Here is a 16,040-nt window from a genome sequence, read left to right on the forward strand (position 1 = left end):
GGGTGGCTCTGGTGGTGAGGGGTGTATACAGTCGGACTTCCCCTCTGAAGGGCGCAGGGGAGAAGATGGGTTACGCACTTTAATTGAACGTGTCAAGGCGGGAGGGTGGTGGATGAGTAAGAGAAGGAAGAAGAAGAAGAAGAAGAAGTAAGAAGGGTGTATGTACACCCTCGACCATCAGTACAGTTGAGCTTTGTAGTGTTGTTCGTCTCGTGCCGTAGTTGAGTCGTCGTGTATGTTGCTCGTGCTTGTTTTGTGTCCAGTTGACGGTGTTTTGTGTGTGTTTTTACTTAATTATACTCAAAAGTCACTTAATCACCTTAGAAAATAATCTTACAATAAGTAAAATTCACGTAATCGAAGGAATAACTCTTGACCTACCCTTGACCAGCTATTTTGTCTAAGAAGCAGATTTTTGTGTGTGATAAAACTCAACTCCTCTAGAAAAATCAGTGGAAAAATACCTATCTATTCTAAAAAATAACTTCCAATACATATTCTTCAAATTTGAAAGAATTCTCCTGAACTAGCACCAACAGTACTCGTTGTAGACAGTGTTAAACAATTACTTCATCTTACTAAAAATAAATTATTTATCTGAAACAATAAACTTCTGTTACCTACTCACTCTAAGTACTACAATTCCACATAATCAAAGTTATACGTGAGAATTTACACATTTTTACTAACACTTTCATTTTTAAACAGTTTCCAGTGTGTGTTTTCAACTGAGTTACATTGGAAAATCTCTTGCTCATCTCGAAGAAGATCAACCATCACTGATAACATCACTTGTTAGTTTTGAGAAATAATCTCAATTACTCGATCCTCGAGCTCTTGACCTACCGCCATCTTGTTACTCAACTCGCACTGCGCAGTTGCAAACATTTTTCCTTTCCAAGGTCATTGCTAGTTATTGCGCAATAAGTTGAAACTTATCACGTGCTTTCAAATAGTTCACCAGATAACAAAAACTAGTTAACGACCTGAGGTATACGTTGCTCGTTACTTACGAACATTAACGGAATAATAGTTGTGATATCTTTGCTGTCATAAATCTGTTATCAACGGGTCGTCAACGGTGATAAAACCGAGTATTGTCCATCATCAAACTCGTCTAGAGTAATAGTTTCTCTCGTCTCCTGAATTCATGAAACATGTCAGTGAATTCTGTTTTCAGACATTGAGTGTATTCGAATATCTTGCAGATCTTCCCCATCTGAATTCTACTCCACTCCATGGTTTATCTAGATCTTCATTAGAACTCAAAAACACATAGGAATACTTAATATCAGTCCATAGTTTATCACAAAAATTGAGCTTGATGTTTCATAGGCACTACTTTCTGTTAAAACAGTAAAAATATTATTATTTTTCAGTAGAAGCAAAACTTCGTGATATTTCAACGTTGGACTTTGATTATTGTTACCAGAAGAACATTTAGTATATATTATCTATAAGACTGAAAATCAGTACAAAGCATTTATATAACTATAAAGGGAGAATATATTTTTGAGATCTATCTAGATACTGGAGACATTTTTCACCTTGCAATTAATTCGTTACTAGTCTACATTATAATATAATTTGAATAACTATACAGTTTCCTTGACATGAAATAGGAATAAGTTACCGCTTTTTCTTGCTTTCAATTGATTTTCTTGCTTGCTCAAATTTAATATGAGGGAAATCCCTCTTCTAGTGTTTCAAAATCTTATTTCGAATAATTGAATTTTTCCCAATGCTTGAGGAAGATCACTCCCGGTAAGGTTCAGTGACTGCAATAAATTCAAAGTTAGAATTCAAGACAGTAGCTGAAAAATTGTGATTCAAGTCAAATTTAAAAGTACTTAAGGACTGTAATCAAATACCAAAAGTACCTATCTGCAATACATCAGCAGGTGCTACAGTCCTTTACTTGTGCAATATAAACAAACTGCAACTGGCTTTCCAGATTCAATCATCTCATTAAATACACTTATCCACGTTCTAATAATTTGTGCAATCGCTTTTAGAAAACGTAGATGAGAATTGTTTGATATATTGTGTGATTTAAATATCACTAGGACGGAATCATCTTGTACTTCTGTACTCCACAACCTCGACAATTTGTTACATTGATAATAAACAAGTTCAATTAGTTGAGAAGAGTTCCTTCCTGGTGCTCTTGGATATAGTCTCTACTGTGATTTTGTTAATAGAGATGAATAAATAGTGCTTTCAACTAATAAAGAATAGCTTATCATACAAGAAATATTGATATTCGAGCAAAGTAATAGAGAAATCAACAAAGTAGTTCCTTGCAACCAGAGAGTTTTTCAATTACTTGAGAAAGAGTGGAAGAGGAGAAAATCATTCCAGATCACGATCACTCTGTGAGGAAGGTGATGGTGAGTGTCGGTAGCTTGAAACAATAGAGTTATCATTTTCTCAACATAGAGTGATAAACCTGAGTGAATCATCTTAGATCAAATAATATATTCTTCAAGTGAAAGTAAAATTTAGTCAGTAGGAAAAAAGTTTCAATTTCCAGATTCAGGAAGTGATAGTGAAATTGTGTCGCTATTAAAAACAATTATATTTCAAGTTGTAAAGTGCAATACAAAGTGCAATACTTTTGTTCGGATATGCTGATACCGACGTCAGGAGCATCAGAGGCTCAGCTGGGCTCAGTGTCAGGCTCACCGGGCAAAAGCGCCATGAACGGACACGCGATGACGTCACCGGGTTCATCAGGCGACAGCAGCGACCCTGGTGCCGGATCTGTGAAACTATTCGTGGGGCAGATTCCGCGCCACCTGGAAGAGGAGCATCTGCGACCCATGTTCGAGGAGTTTGGCCACATCTATGAGTTCACCGTGCTCAAGGACAAGTTCACAGGCATGCATAAAGGTAATAAAAGTCAACAACTTGTTATCAAAAATTGAATGAAAGTGAAATATTTAAATTTTTATTTTCATCAAAATTTCAAAGTGAAATGGCCTTTCTTTCGTTTGTTAGGCTCCATTCGTTCTACAAGCTGAATAATAGCAGCCGATAATGATTCCATCTTGTCTTTGCAGTTAGTTGTAGGCTAGAATGTACTCACGGTTCATGAAGATGACTTACTACTATCCCTCCTCGCCGCCAAAATTGTTGTGTATTTTTTGAAAGAATAAGAACTCTCATAAATTATTTCATAATCTTTATTGAACACTGTATATTGTAAAATCGAACGATACCGAAACAGATAGAAAAATGCGGGTGGTACAAGTTATTCGCCTCCGCAAACTGTCGACTACAATCTGTTCGCTTGACAATCGGTGCGCACTAGTAAATAAAGTCACGTGATGGCATTTTGTGCGCACGATACTTTGAGTGACGTCATCGACTGTAGCGCTACCTACTGCTTAAGGTTGTGCATTCAATATTTTTTTATTATTTTTTTAATTTTTTTTCTTCTTCTAATCTATTGGACAGGTTCTTAGGACATAATCTATGCAATTAGAATATTTTTATCAGCTTCTGTTAGCTAACAATAGGGCTTCAAAAGTCACTTTTTTGAGGCAGATGGTACACATGCCCTACAAAAACTACTGATCAGAAAAATTTGAGAAAAATATGCAAGTCTCCTATTTAATAAAGCAAAAATCACGTCAACTTTGTTTTTGAAAATCTGAAAAAAAAAATTTTTTTATGCATTTTAAACTCCTTTTTCACATTTAATGTTCGTTCTATAGACTTCAAATTTATATCAACTTGTAGCGCTGTTCTTGATGAATAAAGTTCATGTTTAAACTTCTTCTATAAACACAATAATAGCCGCGGTTATGTGTACCTTTAAAGCACGGTTTTACGCCTGCTATGCTCGGCACGCACACAACGGATGATTATACAGCGCCCGCACTCGCACGAACGGCAGGAGCGCGGCCAGGCACCTTACCACTCCCACATTCCTTTTCCCCACCAACTATGCATACTCATTCCTACCGCCGTCTCAAGCTACCAGTCAAGACCAGCAGCGGGAAGAATATTGCTTATGCGTTGTGCCACTGTTGTGCAAATTACTTCGCCGAAATAGTACTTCGCCGAAATATTTTCTTTTGCAACCATTTTCTCTATAGTTTTTAGTTTTCTATATTTTTTCTAAACCTAACTATGCCGCGAAAACGTTATGTTTGCAAAAACAATAAAAGATCACGTGCGGCTAGAGCTCGGGAGAAGAAGAAACAGGAGAAGAAAGAAGAGTCTGCTTCTGTTTTGAATAACTTTTTGGTTGAACTGGAAGATAGTGATGACGAGATAGTGATGGCTGATGCTGGAAGCTCCAATGCAAGCTGGTAAGTGCACTGTTATTCATTATTCATTCAAATCATTGATAAAATGCCAGTTTTAAAAATACTTGAACAATCTCTCGGACTGAAATAAGTATAATTATTATGAATCGGTATTGAACAAAGCTCAATTGATAAAACAAATGAAAACTAGATTATGAAATTTATGTATCTATAATCCATAGAATTATTAAATTATCACGATAAGCTCATGCTATATTTTTGCTAATAAGCAAAATAATATAAACCATCATACCATGTATATAATGCAAATTATGAATATCATGAGTCAAAATCACGTGAAATAAAGTAAAATCATTTGAATTCAAAATAAATTTCTTCCATTTCTAGAAAAAAAAACAGTTATTCATTTGAAAATTGATAATTCAGGTTATTATAAAAGTTATTCTAGAGGGAACAAGACTTGAAACAATTAATTTCCTGTTTGGAAATAGGTGTAACCCTTTCCAGAAGGGTTGTAACCCTTTTACTTGGTATTTTACATGAAGAAATTGACGGTTTATCATTTCCATCAGTCTTCCAGTTTATCAATAATAGGTCTATTCATTAGTTTAATGTTGATTGCTCATCAATATTAATACAAATCTCAAATCATAGAGTGATGCTAATCAGTCATATTTTAAATTCAAAAATGATCATTATAATAAATTAATTTGGAAAATAAACAATCAAAGACGGCAGGTTGCAGAAGAAAATACGAATTATGGAAGATTGTATACAATAGGTACTGTATTTCCTGTTACCATATACATAATGCCGTTATTATTTTTTGTAATAATTATTATATTCATGCAATTGTTATGAATTGATATTTATTAATATTTATTACCTAATTATATAGGTAATTATAATTATTATAGAGGAACGAATTATCTAAGTTCTACTGTATAAACATTATTTATATACTGTTAATAAAAGAGCAGAGGAATACTTGAAGGGATCGATTGAAATTGATTTGTTTTTGTGTGTGTGTGTGTGTTTAGGCCTCAAGTCTACACAAAGTTTTGTGTGCATTGGCGTTCTGAGAAATGACATTGACAATCTGGCAAATACTGCGGAAGCATAGCACTATGTCTAGCCTGGCAGCCGTGGTGATTTGTAAACACAAAGAATTGTTTGACATTGTTGATCCATAATCATAAGAATAACTTTATGGTTCTATTCAACTGTCAGAGATAATGTATTCTATCTATTCTATTGTATTCTAGTATATACATATGTATATAGAACATTTTCATATTAGTAATACGAGTAAGCCATTCAAAATAATAATTAAAACCTTTTATATTTTTTTAGTTATAATTAATGCTTTAGATTTTGGCACATATTCAGGTTTGTTTTTTTATAGGGACCAACGTAATTCACCTGAAAATTCATTCAATGTTGAAAACGAAATGAACCACGGTGATGAGTTGCCGCCTTTACTCTTTGAGCGAGGAGAAGCGGAACCAACAGCAACACAGCTAAGAGGCCGCCGCATTGTGGACATTCAACATGTACTAAAACAACTCCAAGTGATAGCGAGTCACCCAAAACAATGCACTATGGGGAAATATACATACAAAAGAGAAATCACCAACGGATTATTTTGTAAATGGCTGTTCTACTGTGATAACTGCGAAAGAGAGTTCATTGTTACATCAGAACCAGCCAATCAAAAAGAAGATGTAAATGACGCTCTTGTATGGGGAGCCATGGCGGTTGGAATTGGATTTTCGCAACTTGAAGAAATGATGAGTGTGTTGGATGTTCCAATCATGGGTCACAATAAGTACAAAAGCCATGAGACAAGAGTTGGTAATGTGAGTACAATACATTTCCACTGCTATTTTCAACTGTATTTATCTCTAAGCAAAAGTGAGAAAGTCTCAAAATCATCAATTTGTCTAATTTTGAGAGTCTAAACTCTCAATAGTCGTAAATATTGAATAAATGCTTATCACTATATATTTCATTTTCTAAATCTTCATATGTATACATATTTTCAGGCTTGGGAAGAAATTTTTTTTCAAAAAATGAAAGAGAACGCCGATGAAGAAAAAAGACTTGCCTTGGAAAAGGGTAACATGTTCCATGGGGTTCCATTCATAACGGTAATTGGCGATGGAGGCTGGGCTAAAAGGTCTTATGGACATGGGATGAATTCTAGTGGCGGAGTGGTAAGCTATAAAAAAAAAAAATATATATATATATCCAATGTCCAATGTATGTTAGCTAACTTTATCATTATTCACCAGTAATCAGCTTTGGTTGCTAGTAGTCAATGTTTGATTTTTTTTACTTCAAACAATGAAGCTCTTATCTTGAACAGATTTAATTTTTTAGTACTTTATCGGTTTTTAATAAACCTTTGGAAATTCAGAATTCATAATTTAACTAAATTTAGTAATTGACGTTTATTGCAAATGCTTGAATTTTCTTTCCAAAAAGTGTACGTGTAGGTGTAACCCTTTCCAGAAGGGTTGTTGTAGTAACCAAAAATGCTTCAACACAAAAGCGTTGTAACCATTGAGAATCTCCTCATCTTTGAAGATATTAAAAATAATGACTCAAACTAGAGGTTTCATTATTACTCCTGTCACAGATATGACTTCACGCTGACAGAAGAATAACATTTGATATTCTATTTTTTTCAGGGTGTAATAATTGGAGCTGAAACTAAGAAAATATTATTCATTGGTGTGAGGAATAAGTTTTGTTTTTCTTGCGCAAATCCCAAAAAGAAAAATGCCGAACATGTATGTTACAAAAACTACACGGGGCCAAGTACTGGAATGGAGAGCAGCATTATTGTTGAAGGTTTTCGGAGAAGTGAGGAAGACTATGGGCTGATCTACAAAAATTACATTGGAGATGGTGACTCAAGCGTGTATGCTAAGATTCAAGAGGGGTGTTCTTATGGTAGATACGTTCAGAAGATTGAGTGCGCCAACCACGTGACTCGTGCTCTGAATGACAACCTTCACAAGGTGGCAGAAAATACGCAGTTTCCACTCTCTTCTCGGAAACTCTTGAGCAAGCCTGCTCCAGGTGAGACGGTTAGCCGATTGGAAAGAATTGTGAAGGGGGTTAGGACAGCCATAAAAGAAGCCGGTGTGAATAGAAACGCTCAAGACATGGTGAATCTCAGGGCTACACTGAAAAATGCTCCTGATCATGTTTTTGGGAATCACAACAAATGTGGAACATTCTGTAAAAGGAAGGAATTAAACGAGGAAAATGTTCTCCCAGAAATTGATGTGGTTGTCATGAGCAAGATAAGAACACTGATCGGAAATGTGGAGTCAAAAGCAGAGAGCCTGGTCTTCAACGAAACAACCAATATTGCTGAAAGGTACATGGGATGTGTGGCAAAATTCACAGGCGGCAAAAGAGTCAATTTTTCAACAGGTACATACCCTCAACTCCATTCACTCCATTCTATTTTTTAGATTATAGTTTCCATTTTGTTAAAGAAAATCAGTGGAAGGAATAAACACATAACGCTTAATTAAAAAAGACTTGTTCACTTCCGTGCTAATTTATTACATACTAGGCGAAATTATGAAAATTCTTCTAGTTATTTAATTAAAAATTTCACTTTTTGTTGAATCATTTGATGGTGACAGTATATGGCATCAAGTTTCTCTTGTAAGTTACGCTTCTTCTTATTCATAGATATTATTCTCCAAAAGAGGGATTGAAAATACATTGAAGGTTTCTACACATTTGAATTAAGAATATTAAAAAATGAAAATTCCCAAGAATATGCCCAATATTAAAGTTTTTCGTGCTTTCTTAGCTTTTTTCGAGAACTAATTGGCGGAAAATGTTGAAATTTTGAAGACAGGTTCAGATTAGGTCTAGAAATTAGATGAATAAGGTGAGTGAAACGAGCCTGCCGGTTAGTAATTTATTAATTAATTTTCCATTCTATTTTTCAGGTGGTTCTTTCAAAAGGAGGTGTGTTGGGGCGGGACTTGCACACACTGCAGGATCTGGCTGGCATCTAAGTCCATGGAAAAAATTCAAAAACAAAAGTCCTGGGGCAATTTTCAAAAAGAAGATTTTGATGCGAGAGAAGAGAAGCATGAAAAGAAAATTGCTCTTTGAAGTTAATCAACCAAAAAGAAAACGTCGAGTGGGAGGAGGAGGCTACGATGCTGAGTATGGTCCACTAGCAGTCAAAGCTGACATTGACGTTCAAGAAATGATGGAAAAAAGTGAACATTTCCTGCAAGAGCTCAGGAAAGATGTTGAGTTTGGAAACCTCAAATTGAACGAAGACACTATAGGCCAGCACACGAATGCACTTTGGAGAGAGAAGAGAATCAGTCGCCTAACTGCATCTAAATTTGGTGCAGTTGCCAAGAGACTTGACCACACTCCTTGCCATAACCTGGTCAAGTCAATAATTATAAAGCGGCCACTTTACACAGAAGCTGTAACTTTTGGCCGGGACAACGAGGAAAAGGCTATAAAGCTGTATGAGGACCTCACTAAATCTATGGTCAAAAAGTGTGGCCTCTTTGTGGACCTAGAAGATCCTTTCCTAGGTGCCAGTCCAGATGGACTCATAGGAGATGATGGGCTCATTGAGGTGAAGTGCCTACACTCGGTGAAAGAGCTGGGCCTGAAAGAACACCTTAGTATAAATAGAAATACATGTTTAGAAATTGTTGATAATAATATGAGACTGAAGAGAAAGCACGATTATTATTATCAAGTGCAAGGCCAGCTCAATATCACTAATCGCCAATGGTGTGATTTTGTGGTATTCACAAGAAAAGGTGAATTGTTTGTGGAGAGGATCGAACGGGACCAATGTTTTTGGAGGAAGGTACTTCCAAAATTGAAAAAATTTTACTTGGAATGTATTGTTCCTGAAATAGTGGACAGTCGATTAGTACGGGGCCTAAGAATTCGAGATCCACCATTTATCATGGAAGCTCAAAAAAAACAAAAAGAGAAACAAAATGAAAAAAAGAATTAAATAATGGGATGTCGATTTCACATGAGTATATTTACATATGTCAAATTATTAAAACCACTCGAATTTTGACATGACAAATCGTACCTCACTTATATCAGTGATTCAGTTATTGTCATTGAGGATAAATTTTTGTGTTTCTGATAGTGCTAAACCGGATTTTAGATTGTAAAACTTTGTTTTCTCTATTTTTTTATAATAATGATAATAATATTATATTTTTATACAATTTTTAAAGAATACATTCAAACATTAATGGTTCTAACATTACTGCCAGGCTACTACAATTCTGGAATATTTCTGTACGATACTACTGTGAGTTCTATTACCCCAAAATTATATCGAAAATGTGTATCTCCTTCACTTTGCCATGGTAATTCAACAGGAAATGTATTATTGTCGATACAGTAGGCTACTAATATTTCGAGCTTTCTACCTAATTCAAAATTTATAATTTCCCACCTACTATATAGGTAAGTAACAAAATTCTTCATCTATTTTCCACATATTATAAAAAAATAATATGGCTGTATATATTATGTTAGTGAATGATGTACAATAATACTTTTATAGTTGTAAGTAATTCCAATGAGCTATTGATTATTCATTGTCATTCCAGACACCCTATAAAGTGAAAACATTTTGTACATAGTAATTGTAATATTGGAATGGAAAAAGTTCACTCAAAACCGTTCTTATTAGTAAAACTTTAGCAGTTGTTATTGATTAATGGAGTATTAATATTAAAATGAGTGGATAATTATTTCTTTTGATATTAATTTTAAACATACATTTTAATTTGTTACCCCTGTTAGTTATATGGTTAAGTATTATAAAACCAAAAATTGAGTATTTTCTATAGAGTAAAAATTCCTGATTTTTATTTTAAACTCTTATTAAAACATATGCATATATTTTAAAAACGTTTATGATAAAAACTAAACACGACACAAAATCACTTGAACATGAATGAGAATAATATAAAACATTGACTTGAAATTTAGAGCACGAAAATTGAACCCGAAAATATAATATTAAAATGAATGGATGATATTCAATTATTTCTTTAAATCTATTATACCTCTTCTCATTTCTCTTCAGTATAAAGCAAAAATAGTAAGTAGTTTGAATTGAATTTATTAATGATTTTTTTTAAACAAAACTTACAAGACAAATTATCCTATAAAAAGAGGATGAATGCAGGTATACGTTGTTGCTTTGCACCATTTGAACAATAAAATATGATTTGTTAAGTGAACCAAATTTCAATTTTTTCTACTGACATTTAGTTATTAGAATGATTGTCGGATGAAGCGATACGCATAGAAATTTAGCAAGCCATTCGGCCGGCTTTTGAGTTTGACTCTGCAACTGCAGTGTTTCAAAATTTCCACTCTCAAGGCCGAAAGCTGCGTTCTGAATGAGAGAGAGAGCACAGAGAAGGAATGCTCTGTGGAATGGGTGTGCGATTTTGCTTGGAGAGGGAGAACCTCACCACGTGACCTCACCACTACAAACACAGCAGAGCCGAGCAGCAAGTGAAAAGTACAGCTGGAGCGATCTAGCGGAATTAGTTTGTCCCTAGAGCTAAGCGCTCGACGTTAAGCTAATAATTTAAAATGGAACATTTCATGCAAACAATACAAAGTATATTCAAAATAAATACTCTATTTGAGGATCAATCATTTCTCTATAATTATAATTTGTAACTTTTCGATGGTTCATTTATTGTTATTGGTTGTCCATTTCATGTTAGAATTGATTCTTCTATCCATGAATTGGAAAACATCTAGCTCGACGGCAAACACGTTGTCACAAGCAAACTAATTACATGAAGGTTTGTTCATTATCCTCTAAAATAGTACGAGCTACGAGTAGCATGTCTGGGATGGACTTTATCCTGAGATGGAATGAAGATAATTATAGCCAGGGCTGCATTAGCTTAATAAAAGTGCATATATAGTCCATAAAAGTGGTGTAAACAGCGCACTAAATTCTTGCCTTTTTATTACGTAATATCGTATTAATGAGGTTGTGTCTGAAAAAGCAGCTGCATGTCTTTTATCTGTAAAGCGCGGTTATGTGCTCACATCAAAAGCGTCTAATTGGATTAAAGGAATGTGTTTTCCAGCTTTTTTCCAACACTTTTCCATCAAATCGAAGCTCGCCTAATGGCTTTCTTAATATCCGACATTGAGCGTTATTCTACCAATTCAAAGTATCAGCTGCGCTCGTTTCTTCCAGAACGTTAATGTGTAAATTACTCCAGTGACACGGTAATTTCATTAAATGAGTGATAAATTTGAACGGAAGTTTTCCTGGTTACGAACACCGGTGGTTTTTCAGTGGATGTAATTAAATGTGCTTGATGAATTTGTCATAAGTTTATAATTTTGATGAGATAATCAATTTATTTTTCAAATAAATAAATATTGAGTGAGATTTATAGATTTGAGTTTGAATAAAGTGAAATGGAATGAATTGCTTCTGTGATATGGAAAATATATTGTTGACAATTAAGTGTATTGACTGATTTCTGTGAAGGGTACTAATCAATTACCAAAACCTCCAATTAGAATTGGCATTACTATAAAGAAAATTATAATAGAAGCATGTGAAATAGGAATTTATAGAGAGATATAGAAATATAAAACATGGAAAAGGCATAATTTTTCATAATTTTTATGATATTGGCAGAATATGAGAATTAGAAATATTTATCCCTGTAACTTTTTCCACCAGATTAAGAAGAACTGGTACTAAAGAGAAAACAATCATTTTATATAGAGAGAAGGAAACAATACCGGCAGGAAGGTTCATGCTCATGGATTTTTCACAATTGAGTGTTTAGACAGTGGTACATTTTGGAGAATTCGTGTAAGGGCGGTTGGAGCTAGCAGCTACGGCAAATGAGTGCCCTCAGGCACTTATTACCTGCGATATTGGTATCAACTGAGATCGAAAAAACCTAGCAAAAGATTGTTCATTCTCATTTATGATGTCGATGCACAAATGAATGATAATGAATGAATATAGGAGTCATAAGTAGTCATGAACATAGCTTATGGAATAGATTATACAAATATACAATTCCATTTTAATGAATAAACCAAACAAAAAATAATCAATAGTTGTTGATGAATTTGGAGCCAACTTATCTTGAAGTTACCTCGGGAGTATTACGAATCATGTCCTAGAGTTATAGATACATGAATCAGATCATTAAAGCATAGACCACTGGAAGATTTTTATGGAACAAATTCGAGGCAACAACAATGTAAAAGCAGAAATAACAACTGCTGACTGAATAAACAGAAAAGCTGAATCAATTTTCACCGGCGCTGGTTCGAATTTGTGGCGTTTCTATGTTGGTTGAAATCAACCTTCATGCGCTATCAACTTGAAATTATCATTTTCATAGGCGTATCATTATAGTGCCAGTGCTGACAAGAGAAATCCTGGATTGGAAATCATCTGCGTTTGAATAAAACTGATATGCCTGGTGCCTAGTGGAAAGGATATGGTTACACATAGAATTCAGTCGAATTTGATCTAGCAACTTCAAAAGGGAGCTAATTGCAGCGGTTTTCTATTATTACCTTTTGTAATGTACACCGTTATCATTTGAGTCATTCACTATCACATGAGAGTGCACAAAATAACTGGCATAGTTGCATGGGACATGAACTTTGAGAAGGGTGATTAACCAGGAATGTTGAATACTGCTATTTGCGACTGGTTTCATGTAGTCATGATAAACTATTTTCTGGTCTCAGAAATACGGAATTCCAATAACTATGATAAGTATTTTCATCATTTCAACACATACTTAATTCCATGAAAATGATAATCAAACCTGAATAAGACGAATATTTGAGACAGAGATGATATTATAACAGAAATGAATGATTAGGTACTTGATATATTATACTGATTCAATATACATCGCAGGTAAAAACATGAATAGCTATTCAGAAGTCGATAAAAATTTATGTTGTGGGGAACAAACAACACTGTGTTGACAGAATTCGATGGCAAAACACACACAGAATTTAATACATGTGCATATGATTAATAAAATATTCAAGGATATGCTTTGAAATATTTCATGGAAAAACGTATGGATATAAAATAAGTGATTGGAGATTGAAGGATATGCAAGAAGAGAAGAATGGCAGAGATAAAATGATGTGAAGGGACGAAGTGAGATGAAAGCAAGAGATGGAAAATGGACAAGTTGAAATATAGGCTGACAAAACGTCTTAAATCAAAATTTAGGCCGTTATTCATTGGAGTAGTACTATTCAAGTTTGAAAAGGGGACCAAGACGAACGGACGTCTTCCTAGTCTTGGCGAAACCCGCGCCGTGCTGAACAAAGCAGGCAAGAAGAATGACGTGATGAAGGACTTGCAGAAAGAATCGGGTGGTGGGAGGAGGTAAGAATGGACGAAAAACATAAATCAGGCACGTCACTTACGGCAGAGGAGGACCAAGCGTTTGGCCCATGGATCACGTGACTCAGGTGGTGGAAAGGAAGGTGACGATGGATGAGGAGAAGTCATAGAAGGGGGAGGAGAAGGAGCGGGATATTGAGGAGAGTATGAGGAGAGGGTAGAGAGAAGGAGGGGGTAGTGAGGAGGAGGAGAAGAAGATTGTATAAAAAGAAAGATGAGAGCAAGAAAAATGAAAATCAGAAGAGGTGAAAGAATAAGAGTACATTTTATTGAGTGAGTTTGAAAATTACAAAATTCACAGGTTGCACACTATATCATTTTGGCCTAGTGTCTGTTTTTTCTCCCCAATTTTGTAATCGAATAAGTGAATACATGAGTAGAAGAAGAGAGAGCAGAAGAATAATACTTCAACATTGAAACGTATAAATACGTCATCAAAACTAATTCATATTGCAAGATAAATTTCCAAAATATTCATAAAAAACGCCAGGAGAAAAACATAAAAGTTTCAGTATTAGAGTAATATAAATGTTTTCTCGAGAAATATCTATTCCCACCTCGCAACTTAAATAGAGGATTAACAGACCTTAAAAATGAGATATTGACTGGAACGTTCGGATGAAAATCAACCGAGTTATAAGGAATCCCAATCAACATTATGCTTAAGGAGATGGCAATTCGACATGGTCCCCCTCCTGCAGAGCCTTACGAGGGAGATAGATTAGTGAAAGTTGGAAGTAGGAGAAAGATAATATTTATGCAAGGAGTAAGAGAAGAATATAAAGAAATAGAAAAATATACTGGAGAAAGGAAGAGAAAATTGATGGAGAAAAACTACAGAAGAAGCTGTAAAATCAACGATTTCTCCTCAGTCTCTTATTCCATGCACTCAAAGTGAACGTATTCCTATTTTCTAATATGAGACTATTCACAAGATTACGCATCCATGCTCTCTCCATTCAATAGTATCTTCTCTAGAATTTATGAATGCATCTGGTCATAGTATCACTCATATTCCATCTCAGCTCTCGCTATTAGATAACGACTTTTCAATAATCTTATTGACTATTTATCAGAATAAATTTAATAATAGCCATTCTATTATATTAAGTGCGCAATTTCTGTATATCTGTCCTCATTTTTTTATATGGTTGTCTGGCTATCTGGTTATTTATGTTCAACGGATCTCGAAAACGGCTCTAACGAAATTTGTAAATACATAGTGAATTTGGACTTTTTGAATAATTATTAAGTTTCTATTCCGGATTTTTTGATTTTAGACTCTAATAGTATCTGTTTGATTCAAAATTTGCTTGTTTATCTGAGTATTGGAGAGCGTAAATTATATTTTGAAAAGTGAAAGTGACATAACCAACATTTTTATTTGGACAGTATAGTTTAAATTGGAATTGGGACAGTTTTGGGCATGTGCCTGTTGTGCCTTTCCTCTTGTTAAGTAGCCTATTTGTACACAATGTGATAAATTTATGATATAAAAATTCGATTGCACTAGATCTCATCCTTGAAAAAAACTCGCTGAAGGACATGAAAAGGATAACAATTATTCATCCTTTGAAAAATAGATGTTAATTACGTCGTCTGTTGAAACAGAAGATGCGTGTGTGGAAGAGACTGAAATTTTTCTAGCTGTGTAATCGAGAAATATTATCTAGAAATTTTAATCGACTTAAAAATAATCTGATTTGTTGACATGACATTCATGATAATCATTCTAAACTATATAATATAATTTTCAAAGTTATTCATTATTTGACAATTTTAAGTGATCAGTGAGTGTTATTTTGTTATTCAAATTGGCTTGTAAATAATCTGAATTAGAACTTTTTTGTTTTTAAATGTTAAATTGAACCTGAATTCAAGTGTATGGATTATAACCTACTTTCTGGACTATTTATAGTGTATGAATCAGAATTCGGTGAAGGAACAGATTTGGGCTGTGCCTGTTAGTCCTTCCCCAATCATTTTAAAGAATTGTGTTCTGTTTATCAATAGTTCATAAATAAATAACGAGCGAAGCTCGGTGCCCCGATATCGATGTTATTATTGGTAAAGCAATCATTAGGAGCTATTTTAGTATTGGTAGTGCTCATATGTAGATCGATAAAAATAATAGTTGATTCAAAGTATTTCCAATAATGCATGTGAAAGTATTTTTGTACACCAATACTGCTCTGGCGCCTTCCCCATAGAAAAACTGAGATTAATTTGGTGTTCTGTATGTAAATGTATGAAAAAACTAATAACTTGGGCTCGTAGTTCGG

At 34.4% G+C, this 16,040-nt stretch overlaps 3 protein-coding genes across 4 annotated transcripts in view; all 3 read left to right on the forward strand.

Moving 5' to 3' along the window:
• Window positions 1–2,563: 2,563 nt before the first annotated feature.
• The window catches only part of LOC111047136 (CUGBP Elav-like family member 4), a 461,039-nt gene continuing 447,562 nt past the window's right edge, over window positions 2,564–16,040 (forward strand). For both annotated transcript variants that reach the window (XR_005572034.1, XM_039434517.1), the window contains exon 1: window positions 2,564–2,892. Coding sequence is in view for 1 of the 2 variants with exons in the window: in XM_039434517.1 (XP_039290451.1) it covers window positions 2,628–2,892 (265 nt within the window). In the remaining variant the exon portion in view is untranslated. The remainder of the gene's footprint in view (window positions 2,893–16,040) is intronic.
• Window positions 4,036–6,271, forward strand: LOC111056371. The gene is made up of 2 exons (XM_039434515.1): window positions 4,036–4,319; window positions 5,683–6,271. The coding sequence occupies exons 1-2, from the start codon at window positions 4,138–4,140 to the stop codon at window positions 6,236–6,238; spliced, it is 738 nt and encodes a 245-aa protein (XP_039290449.1). The 5' UTR covers window positions 4,036–4,137; the 3' UTR covers window positions 6,239–6,271.
• LOC111056373 lies at window positions 6,271–10,788 on the forward strand. Its single transcript, XM_039434473.1, has 3 exons — window positions 6,271–6,493; window positions 6,971–7,724; window positions 8,258–10,788. The coding sequence occupies exons 1-3, from the start codon at window positions 6,305–6,307 to the stop codon at window positions 9,304–9,306; spliced, it is 1,992 nt and encodes a 663-aa protein (XP_039290407.1). The 5' UTR covers window positions 6,271–6,304; the 3' UTR covers window positions 9,307–10,788.

The sequence above is a fragment of the Nilaparvata lugens genome, chromosome 8, assembly GCF_014356525.2.
Source record: "Nilaparvata lugens isolate BPH chromosome 8, ASM1435652v1, whole genome shotgun sequence".
Lineage (NCBI taxonomy): Eukaryota > Metazoa > Arthropoda > Insecta > Hemiptera > Delphacidae > Nilaparvata > Nilaparvata lugens.

Bases quoted from the DNA above. Each gene is read 5' to 3' on its own strand.
- LOC111056371 (XM_039434515.1), top strand. From the start codon at position 4,138: ATGCCGCGAAAACGTTATGTTTGCAAAAACAATAAAAGATCACGTGCG. The intron at 4,320-5,682 runs GTAAGTGCACTG...GTTTTTTTATAG, and splicing joins GGAAGCTCCAATGCAAGCTG to GGACCAACGTAATTCACCTG.
- LOC111056373 (XM_039434473.1), top strand. From the start codon at position 6,305: ATGTATACATATTTTCAGGCTTGGGAAGAAATTTTTTTTCAAAAAATG. The intron at 6,494-6,970 runs GTAAGCTATAAA...TATTTTTTTCAG, and splicing joins TGAATTCTAGTGGCGGAGTG to GGTGTAATAATTGGAGCTGA. The intron at 7,725-8,257 runs GTACATACCCTC...TCTATTTTTCAG, and splicing joins AAGAGTCAATTTTTCAACAG to GTGGTTCTTTCAAAAGGAGG.